Consider the following 16,627-nt stretch of genomic DNA (forward strand, 5'->3'; position numbering starts at 1 on the left):
GGCTCTCCGTGATGCTGGGGCACAAGGGTCCGTGTCAGGTCGTGCCTCCCTTGCGGTGGCCCTCCCTGGGAGGGTGAGGCGAGAGTCTACACTGGCGTTCTTAGGGGTGGGACCCCTGAGTGTGTCATTCCCCCATACAACTCGGGAAGAGATCGGGAACTCCTGGGGGTGCCCTCCCTGGAGCAAGGGACCAAGGATAGGGTATCCATCGTATTTGCAGGGAGCACTGTCAAAGTGAGAGGTGCCTCCCCTTGTCTTTGTGTCCCATCTTGACTAACAGCGTAGCAGGAGGCTGAAGGTTTTCTTGGTAGTTAGAGGTGATGGTCCAAGATGTGGCTGCAGGGATGAGAATGGAGGCCTGACGTACAGGCTGCGTTTTGAAGAAAGAGCCATAGGATACTTGTAGAGGAGGCTTTATACGTTTCTGGATCGATTTGCTTGGTACTTGAGATGTCCTTTGGGTAACTGGAGTCTAAGTATTTTTAATCAAGGTGTTCTGTGGGGCAGCTTTACAGAATAGTATAATGAAATTTCAGGAACTGATATGTCCGAGTTCCAGTAAATGTAGAGTAGGAAGTCAGCTTTTTCTGGTATCGCCCGATACGGCTGTTTTCCACATAGAAGACAAACCAATGAAGATGTTTAATGACTGCTATGGAGAGCAGAGCTCTCAGAGTGTTAGCAAGTGACAAAAAGTCACTGCCCTGTAATGGTTGTGTAGTGGTCTTAGTGAATTGTTCACTTGATGAACTTAATTTGCTTGTTTACTGGAAGCAAAATAATTATAGTGGGTATATCTTACAGCCTTTGAAAGATTCTGCTCCTCATTTGACAGTTTCTAGCCTTATGAGTAAAGATAACTTATTTTGGTGATAGTTAGTGGCTTCCTTTACACTTGCAATCCTAGCTGAATTAGGCACTATGTTAAATACCTTACAGGCCACTGTTGGCAGGGAAAGCACAAAAAATGGCTGAAGGTGCTAGGAGAATTGGCTGCTGGACTGTAATGTGCTACCATCCTCTCACTTGTATTGTTTAAACTTAGTGCTGAACAAGTGCAAGACTTAGTGTCGTGTTTTGCTCAGAGCGCCTCACCTTACCAGTGGAGTTGTTAGCTACTGTATATTTGCTAGCTCTTTCAGGCTGTCTTATAAGCTCTTGTTATATGCTAATGCTTTTGCAGTTGGAGGAGGCGTTGTTGTGGAAGACCAGCCAGATGTGAGTGCAGTATTGTCTGCCTACAATCAACAGGGGGACCCGACCCTGTACGAGGAATACTACAGTGGATTAAAACACTTCATTGAGTGTTCCCTGGACTGTCATCGAGCGGAATTGTCTCAGCTGTTTTATCCTCTATTTGTGCACATGTACTTGGAATTGGTCTACAATCAACATGAGAGTGAAGCAAAGTCTTTTTTTGAAAGGTAATTTATTTTCACTTGTGCATTTGCGTTATTTTGTGTTTGCTATTTTGATTAAATCTGTAAGTTGTAGTAGCATAGGTTTTTACATGTATGTAGGTACATATTATTTTTCTTCTCTAATGTTGAAGAGATTTGGAATCTGAAGTAATGGTGCCATAGATTACAGTAACTGTTCTTAAATCCTTTTCCAATCTCCTATGTTAGAAAGATATGCAAACTACATGCTTTTGAACTGTCCATGGGCAGATTTTGAACCACCTTTATGGTGAGCTGATGGGCTCCTTGCTGCAAAAGTATCAATGAAGAGATGCTGCTTCTTTAGGGAAAGATTGTGGGGTCATTTTTTAGCACTGGAAAATTGCACTGAGATGCCAAAGTAATGTACACTGTAAGTATTTGTTAATGTCATAGCACGTATATTGAAATTCTTCAAATGAGATTAAAGGAATTAATTTTTGGCTAATCTGTAATTTTCTGTGCTCTTCTATGTTTCACTTTTTTATCACTCAAGAAGAAAATTAAATTTAATTCGTTTTCTGGATTCAGGCCAATTATGAAATATTTCAGTCCAAAAGGGTAACTTTGTCTCCCTCCAATATGTTCGGCAAAACCAGTTCTGTAATAGTTAAAATGTTCCCTGCCACAACTATTTTATAACATGGTTTGAGTAAAAATGGAAAACTCTAGACATATGTTAGCTATTAGATAATGCAAGTGGAGAGTGAGAAACATATACACTGTGAAATGTGCATATTCATATAATGAATCAGGTATAAATACATCCAAGTAGTTTTGCCTAATAAAAAATGCCCTGTACTTTATGATACCACAAATTAGGGTTTCATTTCTGTAAATAAACGTGTTAGTGTAACTATTTACTTCAGGTGAGAACCCTTTGGGTGTATGAAATTCTGTGAGGTTCCATTTGTGTGTTCTCTTCATCTTGTTTTTTAACTGTTGAATGCTCTTACCGTATACAGTAAGTCACTGGTGTATCTTCCCCAGGATTAAATTTATTTCAGCAGAAAAATAATCCCATATGTAGTCAGTAGCTTCCAAAAGGTCCTTACATATATGTTTCATGTTAAGGTAATGTAAATAAGTGTGCACTTAGGAGATAATGTTTTTGTAATAAATCTTTTATCGTATCTTAAATTGTTTCAATAGATTTCATGGGGACCAGGAGTGCTATTACCAGGATGACCTGCGTGTATTATCTAGCTTAACGAAAAAAGAACATATGAAAGGTAACGAGACCATGCTGGATTTCCGAACAAGCAAGTTTGTGCTGCGTATTTCCCGTGACTCTTACCAGCTCTTGAAGAGGCATCTTCAGGAAAAGCAGAACAATCAGATCTGGAACATTGTTCAGGAACATCTTTACATTGATATCTTTGATGGAATGCCTCGCAGTAAACAACAGATAGATGCTATGGTTGGAAGCTTGGCTGGGGAGGCAAAACGAGAGGCTAATAAAGCAAAGGTAGGAGGCAAAGATTGTTGCACTTTTATAATTGAACAATTCTCCCTAGTTTTTCAGGGAGATACCTTGGTATAGACTGACAGTTGTCACTTGAGATCTTAAAAAACCAGCATGAACAGAACAAAGGAAAAGAACTGTACAAATAGTTGTTGGCAAGAGTAGAGAGATCAAGATGTGTCGCTGTCTGGTAGAAGAAACCATTGAACCCCTTTGAGAGACAACCTTGTATTCAGCCCACTGAACTGAACTTAAACTAACTCATGAATTACTCTGTGGTTTTAAAATGGATACCTTGGCTTCCTCTTTCTAACAGCAGACGTAATTTGTACTTACTGCCAGTTCTTACTGCAAGGGCTGTTTGTGTAGATCTTGACAGTGTAGTACCACAGTACTATACAGATAAATTATGTAAGCTGTAGGGATTCTACTTTAAGGAAGTGCTAGGAGATGGTGGGAGAACTTAGAGTTGTCCAGATCAGTTGCTGGGTAAAACAACAGAACATGTACTACGTTTGTTATGGGCTAACCAGTAATATATGCAGTAATATTAAACATAGCAGTTTTAAAGGGGCAGCTCTATTGCTTGGACTATTACGTTGAAAAGTTTCTATTAAAAAAATTAGTTTTCAGTAAGAACAGCAATTACTGTTTTGTCTCATGTGTGTTTTATTGGCTTGCAGGTTTTCTTTGGCTTATTGAAAGAACCAGAGTTTGATGTGCCTTTGGATGATGAAGATGAAGAAGGAGAAAATGAGGAAGGAAAGCCAAAGAAGAAAAAACCTAAAAAAGATAGCGTAGGGTCAAAAAGTAAAAAACAAGACCCTAATGCTCCTCCCCAAAACAGGTACCAAGGGAACGATGTGTAGAGAAGTCTTGTTAAATCCAGTCTTGTCATGCCAATTCTGCATCGCTGTTCACGTGACATTTCTAGCATTTTGGCCATTTCAGCTGTACACAGCTTTAGCCGTAAGACTTCTCAGGGAGTTAATGGAAAGCTTAGCATATAACCCTCTGTCTTTGCCCTTCAAGTCAATCTAGATTTCGCTTGATAAAATTTTACTCAGTTACCCACTAATCTTTGCAGGTCGTACTCAATTATTTATCTTGTTCCACTGCCTGTCTGAAATTCTTAAAGTTACTGGCTCTTTTTCTCATCAGTTAATCTTCTACATAGTCTTTCATTTTTTCTAATTCTTGTTTCGTATTTGACTATTGAGGTATAGGATTGCATGTGAAGGTTTCGCTTTCTTTGTTTAGACTAACAATATGGAAGGTGCTTTTAGTTTGTAAAAAATGTGTGCTTCTTGTAGAATTCCTCTGCCTGAACTGAAAGACTCTGACAAGCTGGATAAAGTAATGAATATGAAGGAAGCTGCAAGGCGTGTGCGTCTTGGTCCAGAGTGCCTGCCCTCCATCTGTTTCTACACGTTCCTTAATGCTTACCAGGTTGGTAAAAGAAGAGTTCGGGTAATATGGAAAAGGCAATCAAAATTATAAACATCACTCTTAATAAAGAAAGACAACTTAACAGCATTGGCAAGGGTTATTGGAGTATTTGGAATAAGCGTTGCAAAGTTTTTGTTCCAAAATGTTCAAAATTCTCTTTAAAGACTCCTTCAACTACATAATTTCCACGTTCCTTGCTTTTGCTCTGATTTTGCCATAATTCCTTCTTTTGCTTTTCCTGTGGGGCCCTAAGTGTCTTCTACAGATGTTTTGCACCAAAATACTGGAAAACAGTACTGTTTTGTCACTATTGACTGAGCTTCATTCATATAGCTTTATTTTTAATGGTGCAAGAATTTATGTGTCTTTATGTCTATCCTAGAATAATTCCCTCTTGCTTTTGTAAATAAGTTGAATTAATTTTCTTATTAGTACTTAGGATTTTGTAATATTTGAAATGCATCATGAAAGATACAAACAATATAAATGGATATTTTGTGTATAGGGTCTGACTGCAGTGGATATTACAGATGACTCTAGCATGATTGTAGGAGGCTTTGCTGACTCTACTGTCAGAGTGTGGTCCGTGACTCCGAAAAAGCTACGTAGTGTGAAAACAGCAGCAGGTAATTAAGACAACACTTAAAATGAGCATGCATTACTTGACAGCTGTGTTTTGCGTGAACAGAGAAAGATGTCTGTGGCAGGAGAGTTGTCTTCAGCAGCTAGACGCTTTCACTTTGAAGAAACAATATGTGCACAGATGTATGATCGCATCTTATATACTACCATTAGAAACATTTTTAAAGGAATGAGAAATCTGGTTGTGTACACCTGCTGTGAGGTGGTCAGTGCATGGAGCTTGGAACTAGCCATAACTGGCGTGGAAGTAGCCACCTTGCTTCTTAACTGGATGGTAACTACAGGGTGTAGTAGACAGTTGGGTTTAGGTGATTTAGGGGAGAGACTAGAGGTACCCTGGGGGAAATTATAGGAGGGAGGAGAATGTCCTGTAGCTCAACACCTATGCAAATTCATGGAAACCAGGCTTCTTTAATTCTGCTCTGTATGTAACAATGTGTTGCGGTTGAAGCTAGATACCACGCAAACGTTTCTTAATCTTGACATTCAACTGAGATGTGGTCATGATGTTCAGCAAACAGTAGCCTACAGACTAGAAGTTATTTTAAGTTGTGTGTAGTGAGCAGCTGTCAAAACATGTCTGTAAAGCGTGTTTGTGGCATATTAACTTCCTGGGAAAAGGCGTGAAAATTTGGCATCTCTATCAAGATGTTATTGTGTTTGGAGGCTGAACAATGTATGTATGAAAAATAACACACGTCAGGATTAATTTATTTTAACTCAGTGAAGACTTAAGAAACAGTGATTATTTATGTAAAGCATTTTCACCTTTTACAATGGTAAAAAATATTTTAAATGCCATTGTATATTTCAAACTTACCAATTCCCTGGTACTTTGTCACGTTCACATCATAGTTGCCTCTTTTAGAGAGAATATTGTTTTCCTGTTCATGGCATTTATCTTTGAACTTCTGACAGTTATTGTGATACATGAACTTTGAAATATTGCAGACCTCAGTCTCATCGACAAAGAATCAGACGATGTCTTGGAGAGGATCATGGATGAGAAAACAGCAAGTGAGTTGAAGATTTTATATGGTCACAGTGGACCTGTCTATGGCACCAGCTTCAGTCCTGATAGGTAAAATAAGTTTACAAGCTAACTAGTTTGCTTGTCTTGAGTTTTAATTGTATGCTACTGAATGCAAACATGTTCTTAATGCAGCTTTTTCCAGAAGGTTAAAGCAGTTCTTGTTCATGCAGCTTATAAGAAACTATGTGCGAGTGTAAGTGCTCATTATGCTCAGGGTGTTGGGCACTGTCAGCTAGTACTGAAATCAACTGGAGCTGAGGATGCCAGCATCTTTTTTGAGGCTCAGGACTTAGATGGCAAAATAGACAATCTTTTTTTTTTTTTTTTTTCCAAACTGTAATTTAAGCTGGGTTTTAACTAACTGAATTGTAGAGGGGAAAAATATTGCAGCATTGATTTCACTTACAGAATTGCAAAACATAAAACCTGACTGAGCAGCATATTGTTGCACTTCTTCAAGTTTCTCATATTCTATTGAGACTTTATTTTCAAAATATATGGAATAGTATCTTTAAAATAAGAGATTTAAAACCATTATGTAATTATGAGAGTCTGGATGGTAGAAAGGAGATTTAAATGTCTAAAGTTTTGCTTTTGCATGTGTCTAGTCAGGAAACAGCCATCACAGAAACACAGCTGAGAAGTAAACTTTGTGTGGAACATGAATATAGAATCTATAATTATGACCTGAGAATGTGAACATGATATGAATTCTCTTTCAGGGAATCCTGAAATTTTGTTTAGAGTTATATTAAAAGAATTTTTTTTTTTTTTTTTTTTTTTTTTTTTTTTTTTTTTTTTTTTTTTTTTTTTTTTTTTTTTTTTTTTTTTTTTTTTTTTTTTTTTTTTTTTTTTTTTTTTTTTTTTTTTTTTTTTTTTTTTTTTTTTTTTTTTTTTTTTTTTTTTTTTTTTTTTTTTTTTTTTTTTTTTTTTTTTTTTTTTTTTTTTTTTTTTTTTTTTTTTTTTTTTTTTTTTTTTTTTTTTTTTTTTTTTTTTTTTTTTTTTTTTTTTTTTTTTTTTTTTTTTTTTTTTTTTTTTTTTTTTTTTTTTTTTTTTTTTTTTTTTTTTTTTTTTTTTTTTTTTTTTTTTTTTTTTTTTTTTTTTTTTTTTTTTTTTTTTTTTTTTTTTTTTTTTTTTTTTTTTTTTTTTTTTTTTTTTTTTTTTTTTTTTAAAGTAACATAGCATAGCAGTTTACTAGCCATTTCTTCATATAACTGGAATTCCTGAGTAAAGTCCAGCTCTGTGTTTTTTTAAAATTTTTTTTCTCCCCGCAGTATTGCTGTAAGTGTCATCAGAATTAGTCATCAACATCCAATTGTCTGTCTCTTGCATAAGGGCCTAGGACTAGATTCTGTTTGAATTGATTATTGTTGCTTACCCCACTAAAATGCTGATTTTTATGAGACATGCTAAACAGATGCTGTTCAGTGGACAGTTTTTCTTATCATAGACATCTCACGGTGTTTATGCAATAGTTATAAAGTCCGTGTGTAAGTTTTTGATATGTAATGTGCTATACTTTCTCCTGTGACAGGAACTATCTGTTGTCCTGTTCTGAGGATGGCACTGTCAGACTGTGGAGTCTCCAAACATTCACATGTTTGGTGGGATATAAAGGACACAACTATCCAGTATGGGATACACAGTTCTCTCCTTATGGTTATTACTTTGTGTCAGGGGGACACGACAGAGTGGCTCGGTAAGAAACTGGATGGGTTTTTTACTTGTCTGGGTCAGTTTGTGGTGGATTAATCCTGAAAGTGATTAGCTGATATACTCTAGCCTACCTTATTACTGGAAATAAATTTTATTTCATGTCAATTAAAATACTGAACAAATGTTTTAATGTAGGTTTTTTTTTTTCTTTTCAACACACATCAGATTATCTGACAACTAAAGAGATGCTGTCCTCTTATGTGACCATCTGATTAGAAGTATTCTCTTCCAGTTGTTTAACAACTTGATGGAATGTTCTTTATTTCTCCCTTCTGAAAACTATACTTTTCCAAAACAGATCCTGCTAATTCAATAAGCTGACCAGTAAGAAACCACTGCATAATTACTTCCTTTTATTCCTCATTGTGCAACAGATACTGAACTTCATTAGGGTTCTTTTTATTAATAAAGCTTTTCTTTTCAGCCTGTGGGCAACGGATCACTACCAGCCTTTACGGATATTTGCTGGCCATCTTGCTGATGTGACGTGTACCCGATTTCATCCAAACTCCAACTATATTGCCACGGGCTCAGCAGACAGGACTATACGGCTCTGGGATGTTCTGAATGGGAATTGCGTAAGAATATTCACTGGACATAAGGTAAGGGCCTATCACTCACAATGTGAAAGTGACTTTATTTCTGTGATGAGATTCTGAAGAGTAGCGTTCAGAACAAATACAGCTTGACTGACTGAATGTGAGTAGACTTACAGTAACTTGTTTGGTCCCCCCCAAATGTCTGTTTTAGGGACCAATTCATTCATTGGCGTTTTCTCCTAATGGACGATTCCTGGCTACTGGAGCAACAGATGGAAGAGTTCTGCTGTGGGATATTGGACATGGCTTGATGGTTGGAGAATTGAAAGGGCACACTGACACTATCTACGCACTCAGATTCAGTAGAGATGGGGAGATTTTAGCATCAGGTAAAATTCACTGGAAACAGTGAAGTTTCCATTGTCTTCCATGAGTCTGAAGAGAAATTATATAATTGGTTCCTTAAATTGAGGAAGACAAAGTAGAATCACTTGCTTAGCAAAAGCAGCAACTTAAAAATGCTGGTACAAGGCAAGTACTTCACTGGACTGTGAAGTATGACCCCTCACTCTTCCAGGAACTGAAGGAAGGGTGTTATGCAGTTAGACAATAGTGAAGGTTGGGATCTGTGTAGTGTTGGTGGAATCTGAAGTTAGAAATAACTCTAGGGCAGACAAGAAGTGGCTGGACTGGAGAAGCGCAGGATACTGGAATGAGAGTGGGACATGCGGCAGGACTAAAAAGGAGAGGAAAGGATAGAAAGGAAGATGAGTTATCCACACCCTTACTATTTCTTCATGGTAGATTTTTGATACAGAAATGTGTATGTAATATTAACAATTAGGTCTATGAGCAGCAGAACTTGTGAAGCCTGCTTGTTTTTCCTGCCTGTCCACATAGATTCTCTGGTGCCTGATACAGCAGAGCTCCTTTGCCAGTTTTACCTCCATGGAGGCTCAAAGTTTTGTCTCTTCATGTTTAGTGAACTGTTTTCTTAAAATGTATAGGAATTTAATGAATTTGAAACTTGTTCTGTTCTGTCAACTGGTTGAAATGAGCCAACAAGTTCAAGTTACTGACAGAAGAAATGATGGACAGACGCTGTAATTACATCAGGGTAATTTCTTCATGAAACCAGGCTAGGAATAGTCTAGATTTATTTAGTAGTATGTTCCTAAATGCAGTGCAGTGAGAATCCTCGGTGAGCCACTACTACAGGAGCAAAAGCTAACAGACAGGGTACAGGTTTGATCCAGCCTGCAGGGTGGTTACTTCAATTTATCTACCAACGTGCCAGTGAAAGCACAGGCCACTGGGCCTGCAAAATTCTGCTGTCTTCCCTGTATCAAACAAAGAAACTGTTATTATGTGACTTAGAATCATAAACACTTCCTGAAATTGGCATCTAGCCCACAGGATGGTCCTGCTTTTTCAGTGCTAGGTGATATAATCCAAACCCAAATGTTTTGAGAGAGTAGTTCTTTGTGCTTTATCCACAGGGCATTCAGGTTAGATTACAGGAAAGCTGAAATCCTGGTAGCTTTTATGCGTGCATTCAGTATATTAGAAGCTTGTTAAAGTCTGTTTCCTTGCAGGATGAGGGCATAAGTCTACAGTTATGAGCAAACATGCTTTTTTGAACTTCAATTTCTGTTAACTTGCTCCACAGTAACTTTTTTTATACACCTTTTTTCTTAATAAAAGACTTCAAACTGTTGTTCTTTTTTCTTTTTAGGTTCAATGGATAACACAGTTCGTCTGTGGGATGCTGTGAAGGCATTTGAAGATTTAGAAACCGATGACTTTACTACAGCCACTGGACATATAAACTTGCCTGAAAACTCACAGGACTTGTTACTAGGTACATACATGACCAAATCAACCCCGGTTGTACACCTCCATTTTACACGCAGAAACTTGCTGCTGGCTGCGGGAGCCTACAGTTCACAGTAAATCGGGAAGCTGTAAGACTGACTGTGCCAAGTCATGCAGTAGTGACCTCAGGATGCAAGACGAGGAGGAATGTCTTGTACAGGTGGATCCCACTAGTCTGTTGCAGGAAAAACGAAACTACGTAAACTAATGCAAGCAGCGTTTCTCAGTTCTGCTATTTCATATTTATCCACAGTTTGAAAATGCTGGAGATTGACAAGACATCGTGGCTGTAAAAGAAGGAATTGTTCATGGTGCTTTTGATAAAAAAAAAAATATATATATGTGTATATGAAAATGGCTGTCTCCTCTCAGAGATGGTATTGAGCTCTGCTGAAACTTGTGGAAAGTTGACAGCCTTGGTATGTGTTCTCAAATGATTTTTTTAAAGCACTTAATTTATGGTTAGCAAATGTTTAATCAGTCTCAAGCACAAGCAAAAACTTCTGTTTCGGAGAAGAATGTAGTTTAATTCACTATAGGCTGGGCAACAGGAATGGTGAGAGTATCACAGCAACAAACAGGGCATTGAAAGAGTAGGTCCTACAGGCAGAGGCTTGTGGGGATCTGCCGCGAAGTTACATGTGTGGGTTTTATGCATCCAAATGCTAAGTCCTGAAAAGATTTCAAACTCCCGTGCTCTTCTGAGGTATCGGAAACGCAGATCTTGTTATTCTGTTTTCACAGGTAGCCAATGCTGTAAGTGTGATAAGCAACTAGAAGTGCAATGTGAACTCTGTTTACTTTCATACTTTATTGTATGGAGGAAAAAAAAAGGGGGGGACGGACTGAGGGACAATTGAAATGCCCATTATTTAAAAAAGTGGACTTAAACCCTTTTACATTGTATTAGATCTAGAAGAACTTCACAAACTTGTGTCCTTTCTGCATAAGGTTTAATATATCAAACTGTAAAACTAGCCAAGACATTGAAACATTATTGCAGAGTACAAGGATTGATCAGTCCTAAGTGTCAGTTTGCTTTTGAAAGGCCAGCTTGTCGGCTGAAGTGACAATTTCCACCCATGGAAACATTGCACCCCAGTATGTCCTCCTGGCAACCAATAAAGCTGTGCTTTATTTCTAAGGAAGAGTAAAACATGCAAAATGCTGGGAGATGTAACTTCTTTCTAGGTCTTTGAAAAGAAAACACCACCACCAAAGGACAGGCCCAGTTTGGTGGTTGGTTTGTTTTTGTTTTGTTTTTTGTTGTACGTTTTTGTTGTGTGGCTGTTTTGTTTTTTAACTTTCTTACAAGTGATATACAGGGAAATCTGTTTTGCGTTCCTCATTACTTCCAGTAAGGGCTTGGACACTTGAACAATCTGCTGGCTCTCTAGTGAGAATAAAAACAAGACTTGACATTTCGAAGGTAAAGTAAATGGAGAGCTACCTCCCCTCTCATCCTTTCTCTGACTCTTACTCTTCGAGTAAAGGTATATTACAGGCATTATACATCAAAATAAAGAGTGGAAAATTCATTAGGAAGCTCACCTGGAAATTTTCTTTAAAGAAAAAAGGTTAAAACTAAATTATTTTGGATTTTTTTTGTGTAATGGTGCCTCAACAAAATTTCCTAGCTCTCAATATGACCAGTTGGATTTAAGTACAGTTATGGTGACTCAAACAAGTTACCTAAAACAAAGCATGTACAGTTTGACAGCTTAAAGAAAACACTGCCACATTCTGCCTTTGTATTTTGTACAGTTTTATACTTTTGATATTATAATAAATACTGAAACCGCATAGTTTGTGTCTATATGTTACAAGAAAGTATTTTCTTCCCGTGATGGCTGCAATGGAAGCAAGAGCAGTGCTTGTAAGGGTGAGCACTCTGCTAAGAGAGAGAAAGTAATTCGGAAATGGTAAGTTGATGACTAGCCATCTCATGTAAAGCTCGTTCTAAAGGTGAGTGAGTGATGGGTTCCAGCTTATTAGATCTATTACACTGTTACAACCATTACTCGTCTGGAAGGTTGTATACAGCAGAGGCCATTTATGCAAACAAACTCATAGTAGAGGAAGATGACTAGATTTATTCACAAGGCCCAGCATGTACAAATGGCTTTAAGATACATCAACTAGAGTGGGAAAGCACAAAGACCCTGTAATTTATCCCTCCTTTTTTTTTTCCAGCAACCCTGCCTACCTCCTGCTGCCCTCTGTTTGGGAAGTGTATTTACATGCTTTAGCATCAGAAGTCCCAGGTTCAACGCCTGCTGCTGGCACCCTTCCAAGAAGCAGGGTGCCATATAATTACATTCACACATCAGCACTAATGTGACATCTAAGGAAGGTACTGAGTGTTAATTGAGATATAGAAAGACACCGTGGAGAACATGATAGACAAGTTTTAGTGTTGGGCAGGTAGGGGGCTGAATATACCTAACTGGTAGGAACACCTTATTTATTAAGAGGCTACATCCAAGAAAAATAAGCGCTGAACTACTTAAGTCACTATTCATGAACATGCAGACTTGTAAGAGCTTAACATCAGCAAAGCAAGCCATTTTCTTTCTGGCAGTTACCTCTGCAAGAGAGGCCAGTAACAGAAAAAGCTCAAATACCATAATTTGATCAGTCTACTTTGGGAGGTTTTCCATCAAAACCAAACAGGTTCTATGCAAGATACAGACAACTGAGGCAGAAGTTGTAATCTGCATTGTATTAATAGTGAAGAAGTCACTGTTTCCATGTAAGCTACTAGCCTGGAATGCAAAAAATGGGAGCAACTAGGTAACTGCAAACCATGTAAGCATACTGTTATCCACTATGACATGGAAGCGTGGAGAAGCTTTGATCAGCTGTAAGCTCCGTGCCCATATTATGGTCATGCTGCTGAGGTGTTTCCTAGGTTATTACCAGGTGCTCAGAACACTTTAGGATGTGTTATAACAGCAGAAGAGTTTAGTTAAGATAGTAATGACAGGAATCAGCTACTCCATCTCCACTACAAATAACTTTTTGACAGAGGGAAAAAAAACCAGCAAAGTGCCACATTTATGCTTTTTTGCATCATTTCATATTTCCAATAAAACAAGTAATTATTTGTATTTTATTAGCCACAACAGATCATCAGCTTGCATTACGTTGACACAGACTGGAGGTTCAGGCTTGCCAGCAACCTGCCAAGAGAAGAGATCAAACATAGCAAGTCTTGCACAGTGGTACTAGTACCTGAGCATCCCCCTTCCCCAAGCCCAAACAATTTTAATTACGAGCAGGCAAATTTCAGCACACCCAGGAAGAAATGGCTGATGTCCCTTTAACATACAACAACGATGCTCAAGCTTATTGTTTTCTACCCATTTTTGCAGACTATGAAGACAGCCCATAGATTTTTTTCAAAATGCCATTTCAGTGGGAATTTTGTATTTGAAAGTGACTCTAGAATTTTGTAACACTTGGTTGTTGCTATACAAGAACAAGTCCAATCACTTCTATATGGGTCTTGCATAATCAGGTTGTCCTGGTTTCGGCAGGGATAGAGTTAATTTCCTTTCTAGTAGCTGGTACAGTGTTTTGGATTTAGGATGAGAACAAAGTTGATTGATAACACACCGATGTTTTAGCTGTTGCTAGGTAATGCTTACACTAGCCAAGGACTTTTTAGTTTTCCATGCTCTACCAACTGAGAAGGCTGGAGGTGCGCAAGAAGCTGGGAGGGGGCACAGCCAAACTGGCCAAAGGGACATTCCATACCATGGGACGTCATGCTCAGTACATAAACTGGGGAAAGCTGGCTGGGGGGGCCGCTGCTCGGGGAGTGGCTGGGCATCGGTCGGCGGGTGGTGAGCAATTGTACTGTGCATCACTTGCTTTGTGTATTATTATTATATTATTATTATTATCATTTTATTTCAATTATTAAACTGTTTTTATCTCAACCCACGAGTTTTCTCACTTGTGCTCTTCCAATTCTCTCCCCCATCCCATCGGGTTGGGGGGAGTGAGCGAGCGGCTGCGTGGTGCTTAGTTGCCGACTGAGATTAAACCACGACACAGGTGTACAATATATACAGTTCCATTGTACGGTGCTCCTTTTCTCTGTTCAAAGAAGGTTTTAACAGACTGCATTAATTTCTGCTTGGAATTCTCTAATACAACTAAGAAATAAGTCCTCAAGTACTACTTTATTATTTCAGTAACCTACAAAGCAACAGTTAACCCTATTTTACAGCAAAAGGGCAGACCAGAGGCACCTAACAGTTGTAGGCAAAGCCTGATATACCTAGCTGCAACATCCGTCCATTCCTCCTTCCTCTCTTACTCTTTGTCCCTCCATGATGTCCCTAATCCCATTTACCATGTCAGAAGAACAAAAAGAATACTGGTATCCCATACTTTCTGCATCCCCCATTAACAACCTACTTCATTGAGAATGCCCCCAAATAAGCTGATGCTATAGTTTAGTTGAGGTTTAAAATGATAAATACAAAATTCACATGCCTGTATTTCTCTCTCTCTCTAATTATATGGCATTATTAGCAACTTGTCCTTTGTCACTCTTTCTTCCTGGGCTGGCATTGAATCATTCTGGTCCTGGAAGAACCCCAGCCACTTACCATTTACTTATCTGCCACAGCAGGAGTTTTCTTTTTAGGTCTAAGCTTGAAATACAAGATGAGCATTGCAACGCCTGTGTATGTTGCTATTACATACTGGAAAACATAAAAGTTAAGTTTAGTTTCATTCTAAAACCCAGAAAACACCATTATACTAGACTATAAAAGTTAATATACATAATACATACATTCCTCCTGCCTGTGATGGTATAGGAATTGAAGTACTTCTGAAATCCAGTGAACTGGTGTTGAGATCCCGAGTCATGGCCAGCCATGGTTGCTTGTCCTCTAACAAGCAATACAGGACAATTAACAAGTTTTACAGTCAGTTGGACAGGATCAATAAAAAAATTAAACTCATGTCTACACTGAACTTAATACTTCCATTGTCAGCTATTAAATCTGCTTTCAGGACATTCAACAGACAGTGGACATACATAAGGAGCAGGCACATTCAGAGCACTGTATCTTAAGGTACAAAACAGGTGACACAAGAGCAGACAAGGAAATGATGGGTTCTGAAGGGAAGAACATTTATGATTTTCAGCATTCATTCAACCGAATTTAAACATGGGGGGAAAAAAAAGTCAATATGATGACGATGGCAGAAGGGAAAATTCCTGAAAGCACTTATAAAGAAGAGACCTGCCAGTCCTGCCTACGCAACCATTCAACACAGGCAAATTTCTACCAATTGTTCAGGAATCTGCAATACTTAATTAAGATAAGTCTTCACTAGTTCAGCTAAGAAACAGCTTCAATTACATACCCCAAAACTTGTTGACAAGATTCAGACTAGACCACTGCTCTGTTTTGTGATTCAAAATGCCACTTTACAATTTTTCCACCATATTAGAGTGCAAGTTTTGTTAATAAGAACTGCCCTGCTCTCAGTTGCACATTTCTATTGCGTCTTACTTGCCCACCCTAGTATTCACAGATCTAGATAAAAAAATATACTTTTTTTTCCCAGTTAGTTTTCAGCTAGATCAGTAAGTTACTTGAGCCAGCTACAAAGCCTCAGAAACTTTCACAGGAACAACAAAAACATTAAGTACACGAGGGCACACTTTTATATTTCGTCTGCGTCTGGACCAAAGTTTCAGGACTACTGTAAGAAGTTCATTAACACAAAAGCCTGGCTTGCCTACAGGTTCACTGAATGGTTCAGGTTGGCACCTCTGGAGATCGCATAGTCCGACCCCAACCTGCTCAAAGCAGGGGGAGCTACAGCAGGTCACTTAGGAACATGCCCCGTCAGGTTTTTAGTATCTTCAGAGACGGAGTCTCCACAACTGCTCTGGGCAACCCGTTCCAGTGTTTGATCACCCTCATAATAAAAGGGACTTTCTTTTTAATCTTTAGAGATATATTTTTCTCTAATGTTTAAGGGGGGTTTATGCTTAGGACAAACATTTATCTTGTAACTCACCTCAAAAGAAGCACACATGCCATACAGTTACCTACCAAATGAGGCAGATGCTGTAGCCACCAGTGCCCCAGAAGAGGGACACGAGAAACTGCTATAGCAGGTGCTATGTTTGTTAACACAGCTCTTATATCAACCCAATCCAGTAATGTATCTCTGGTGTATAATCAGGTAAGCATGCCTGTAACTGGATTGACTGCAATAGCTAAAAAACCTAAGGAAATAACCCCCCTAAACATCTGCCGTACGTGACTTGGAAAGCCAAGGTCATCTTTTCTTATGCCTGACCGATGCAAAAGCCCGGAGAAGAGTCACTGCGTCCTTCCGAGGACGGCTCAGAGACCAGACATCACAACACAAGTTTTCTTCTTCGGAAGAGCCCGGTGCCCTTGCCAGGCGCGGCCCGCCCCGCCGGCTC

The 16,627-nt window shown here is 38.5% G+C and overlaps 2 protein-coding genes across 2 annotated transcripts in view; one reads left to right on the plus strand and one right to left on the minus strand.

The window, feature by feature from the left end:
* The window catches only part of TAF5 (TATA-box binding protein associated factor 5), a 12,004-nt gene extending 599 nt beyond the window's left edge, over positions 1-11,405 (plus strand). Inside the window, exons 2-11 of the mRNA XM_019471641.1 lie at positions 1,184-1,424; positions 2,592-2,907; positions 3,588-3,751; positions 4,218-4,353; positions 4,859-4,979; positions 5,947-6,076; positions 7,563-7,727; positions 8,169-8,346; positions 8,495-8,672; positions 10,019-11,405. Coding sequence (XP_019327186.1) covers positions 1,184-1,424; positions 2,592-2,907; positions 3,588-3,751; positions 4,218-4,353; positions 4,859-4,979; positions 5,947-6,076; positions 7,563-7,727; positions 8,169-8,346; positions 8,495-8,672; positions 10,019-10,236 — 1,847 coding nt within the window. The 3' untranslated portion in view covers positions 10,237-11,405. The remainder of the gene's footprint in view (positions 1-1,183; positions 1,425-2,591; positions 2,908-3,587; positions 3,752-4,217; positions 4,354-4,858; positions 4,980-5,946; positions 6,077-7,562; positions 7,728-8,168; positions 8,347-8,494; positions 8,673-10,018) is intronic.
* A 1,805-nt stretch (positions 11,406-13,210) lies between these two features.
* USMG5 (up-regulated during skeletal muscle growth 5 homolog (mouse)) lies at positions 13,211-15,092 on the minus strand. Its single transcript, XM_009277837.2, has 3 exons — positions 14,969-15,092; positions 14,781-14,876; positions 13,211-13,340 (listed from the first exon to the last, which is right to left on the minus strand). Exons 1-2 carry the CDS (start codon positions 15,053-15,055, stop codon positions 14,784-14,786), a joined length of 180 nt encoding a protein of 59 aa, XP_009276112.1. The 5' UTR covers positions 15,056-15,092; the 3' UTR covers positions 13,211-13,340; positions 14,781-14,783.
* Positions 15,093-16,627: the final 1,535 nt, after the last annotated feature.

The sequence above is a fragment of the Aptenodytes forsteri genome, unplaced genomic scaffold (genome assembly GCF_000699145.1).
Source record: "Aptenodytes forsteri isolate BGI_AS27 unplaced genomic scaffold, ASM69914v1 Scaffold15, whole genome shotgun sequence".
NCBI classification, from domain to species: Eukaryota; Metazoa; Chordata; class Aves; order Sphenisciformes; family Spheniscidae; genus Aptenodytes; species Aptenodytes forsteri.

Excerpts from the sequence above, each read along its gene's own strand:
- USMG5 (XM_009277837.2), bottom strand. The coding sequence starts at position 15,055 with ATGGCTGGCCATGACTCGGGATCTCAACACCAGTTCACTGGATTTCAG. Across the intron at positions 14,877-14,968 it reads CCATCACAGGCAGGAGGAAT|TATGTAATAGCAACATACAC; the intron begins GTATGTATTATG and ends TATGTTTTCCAG.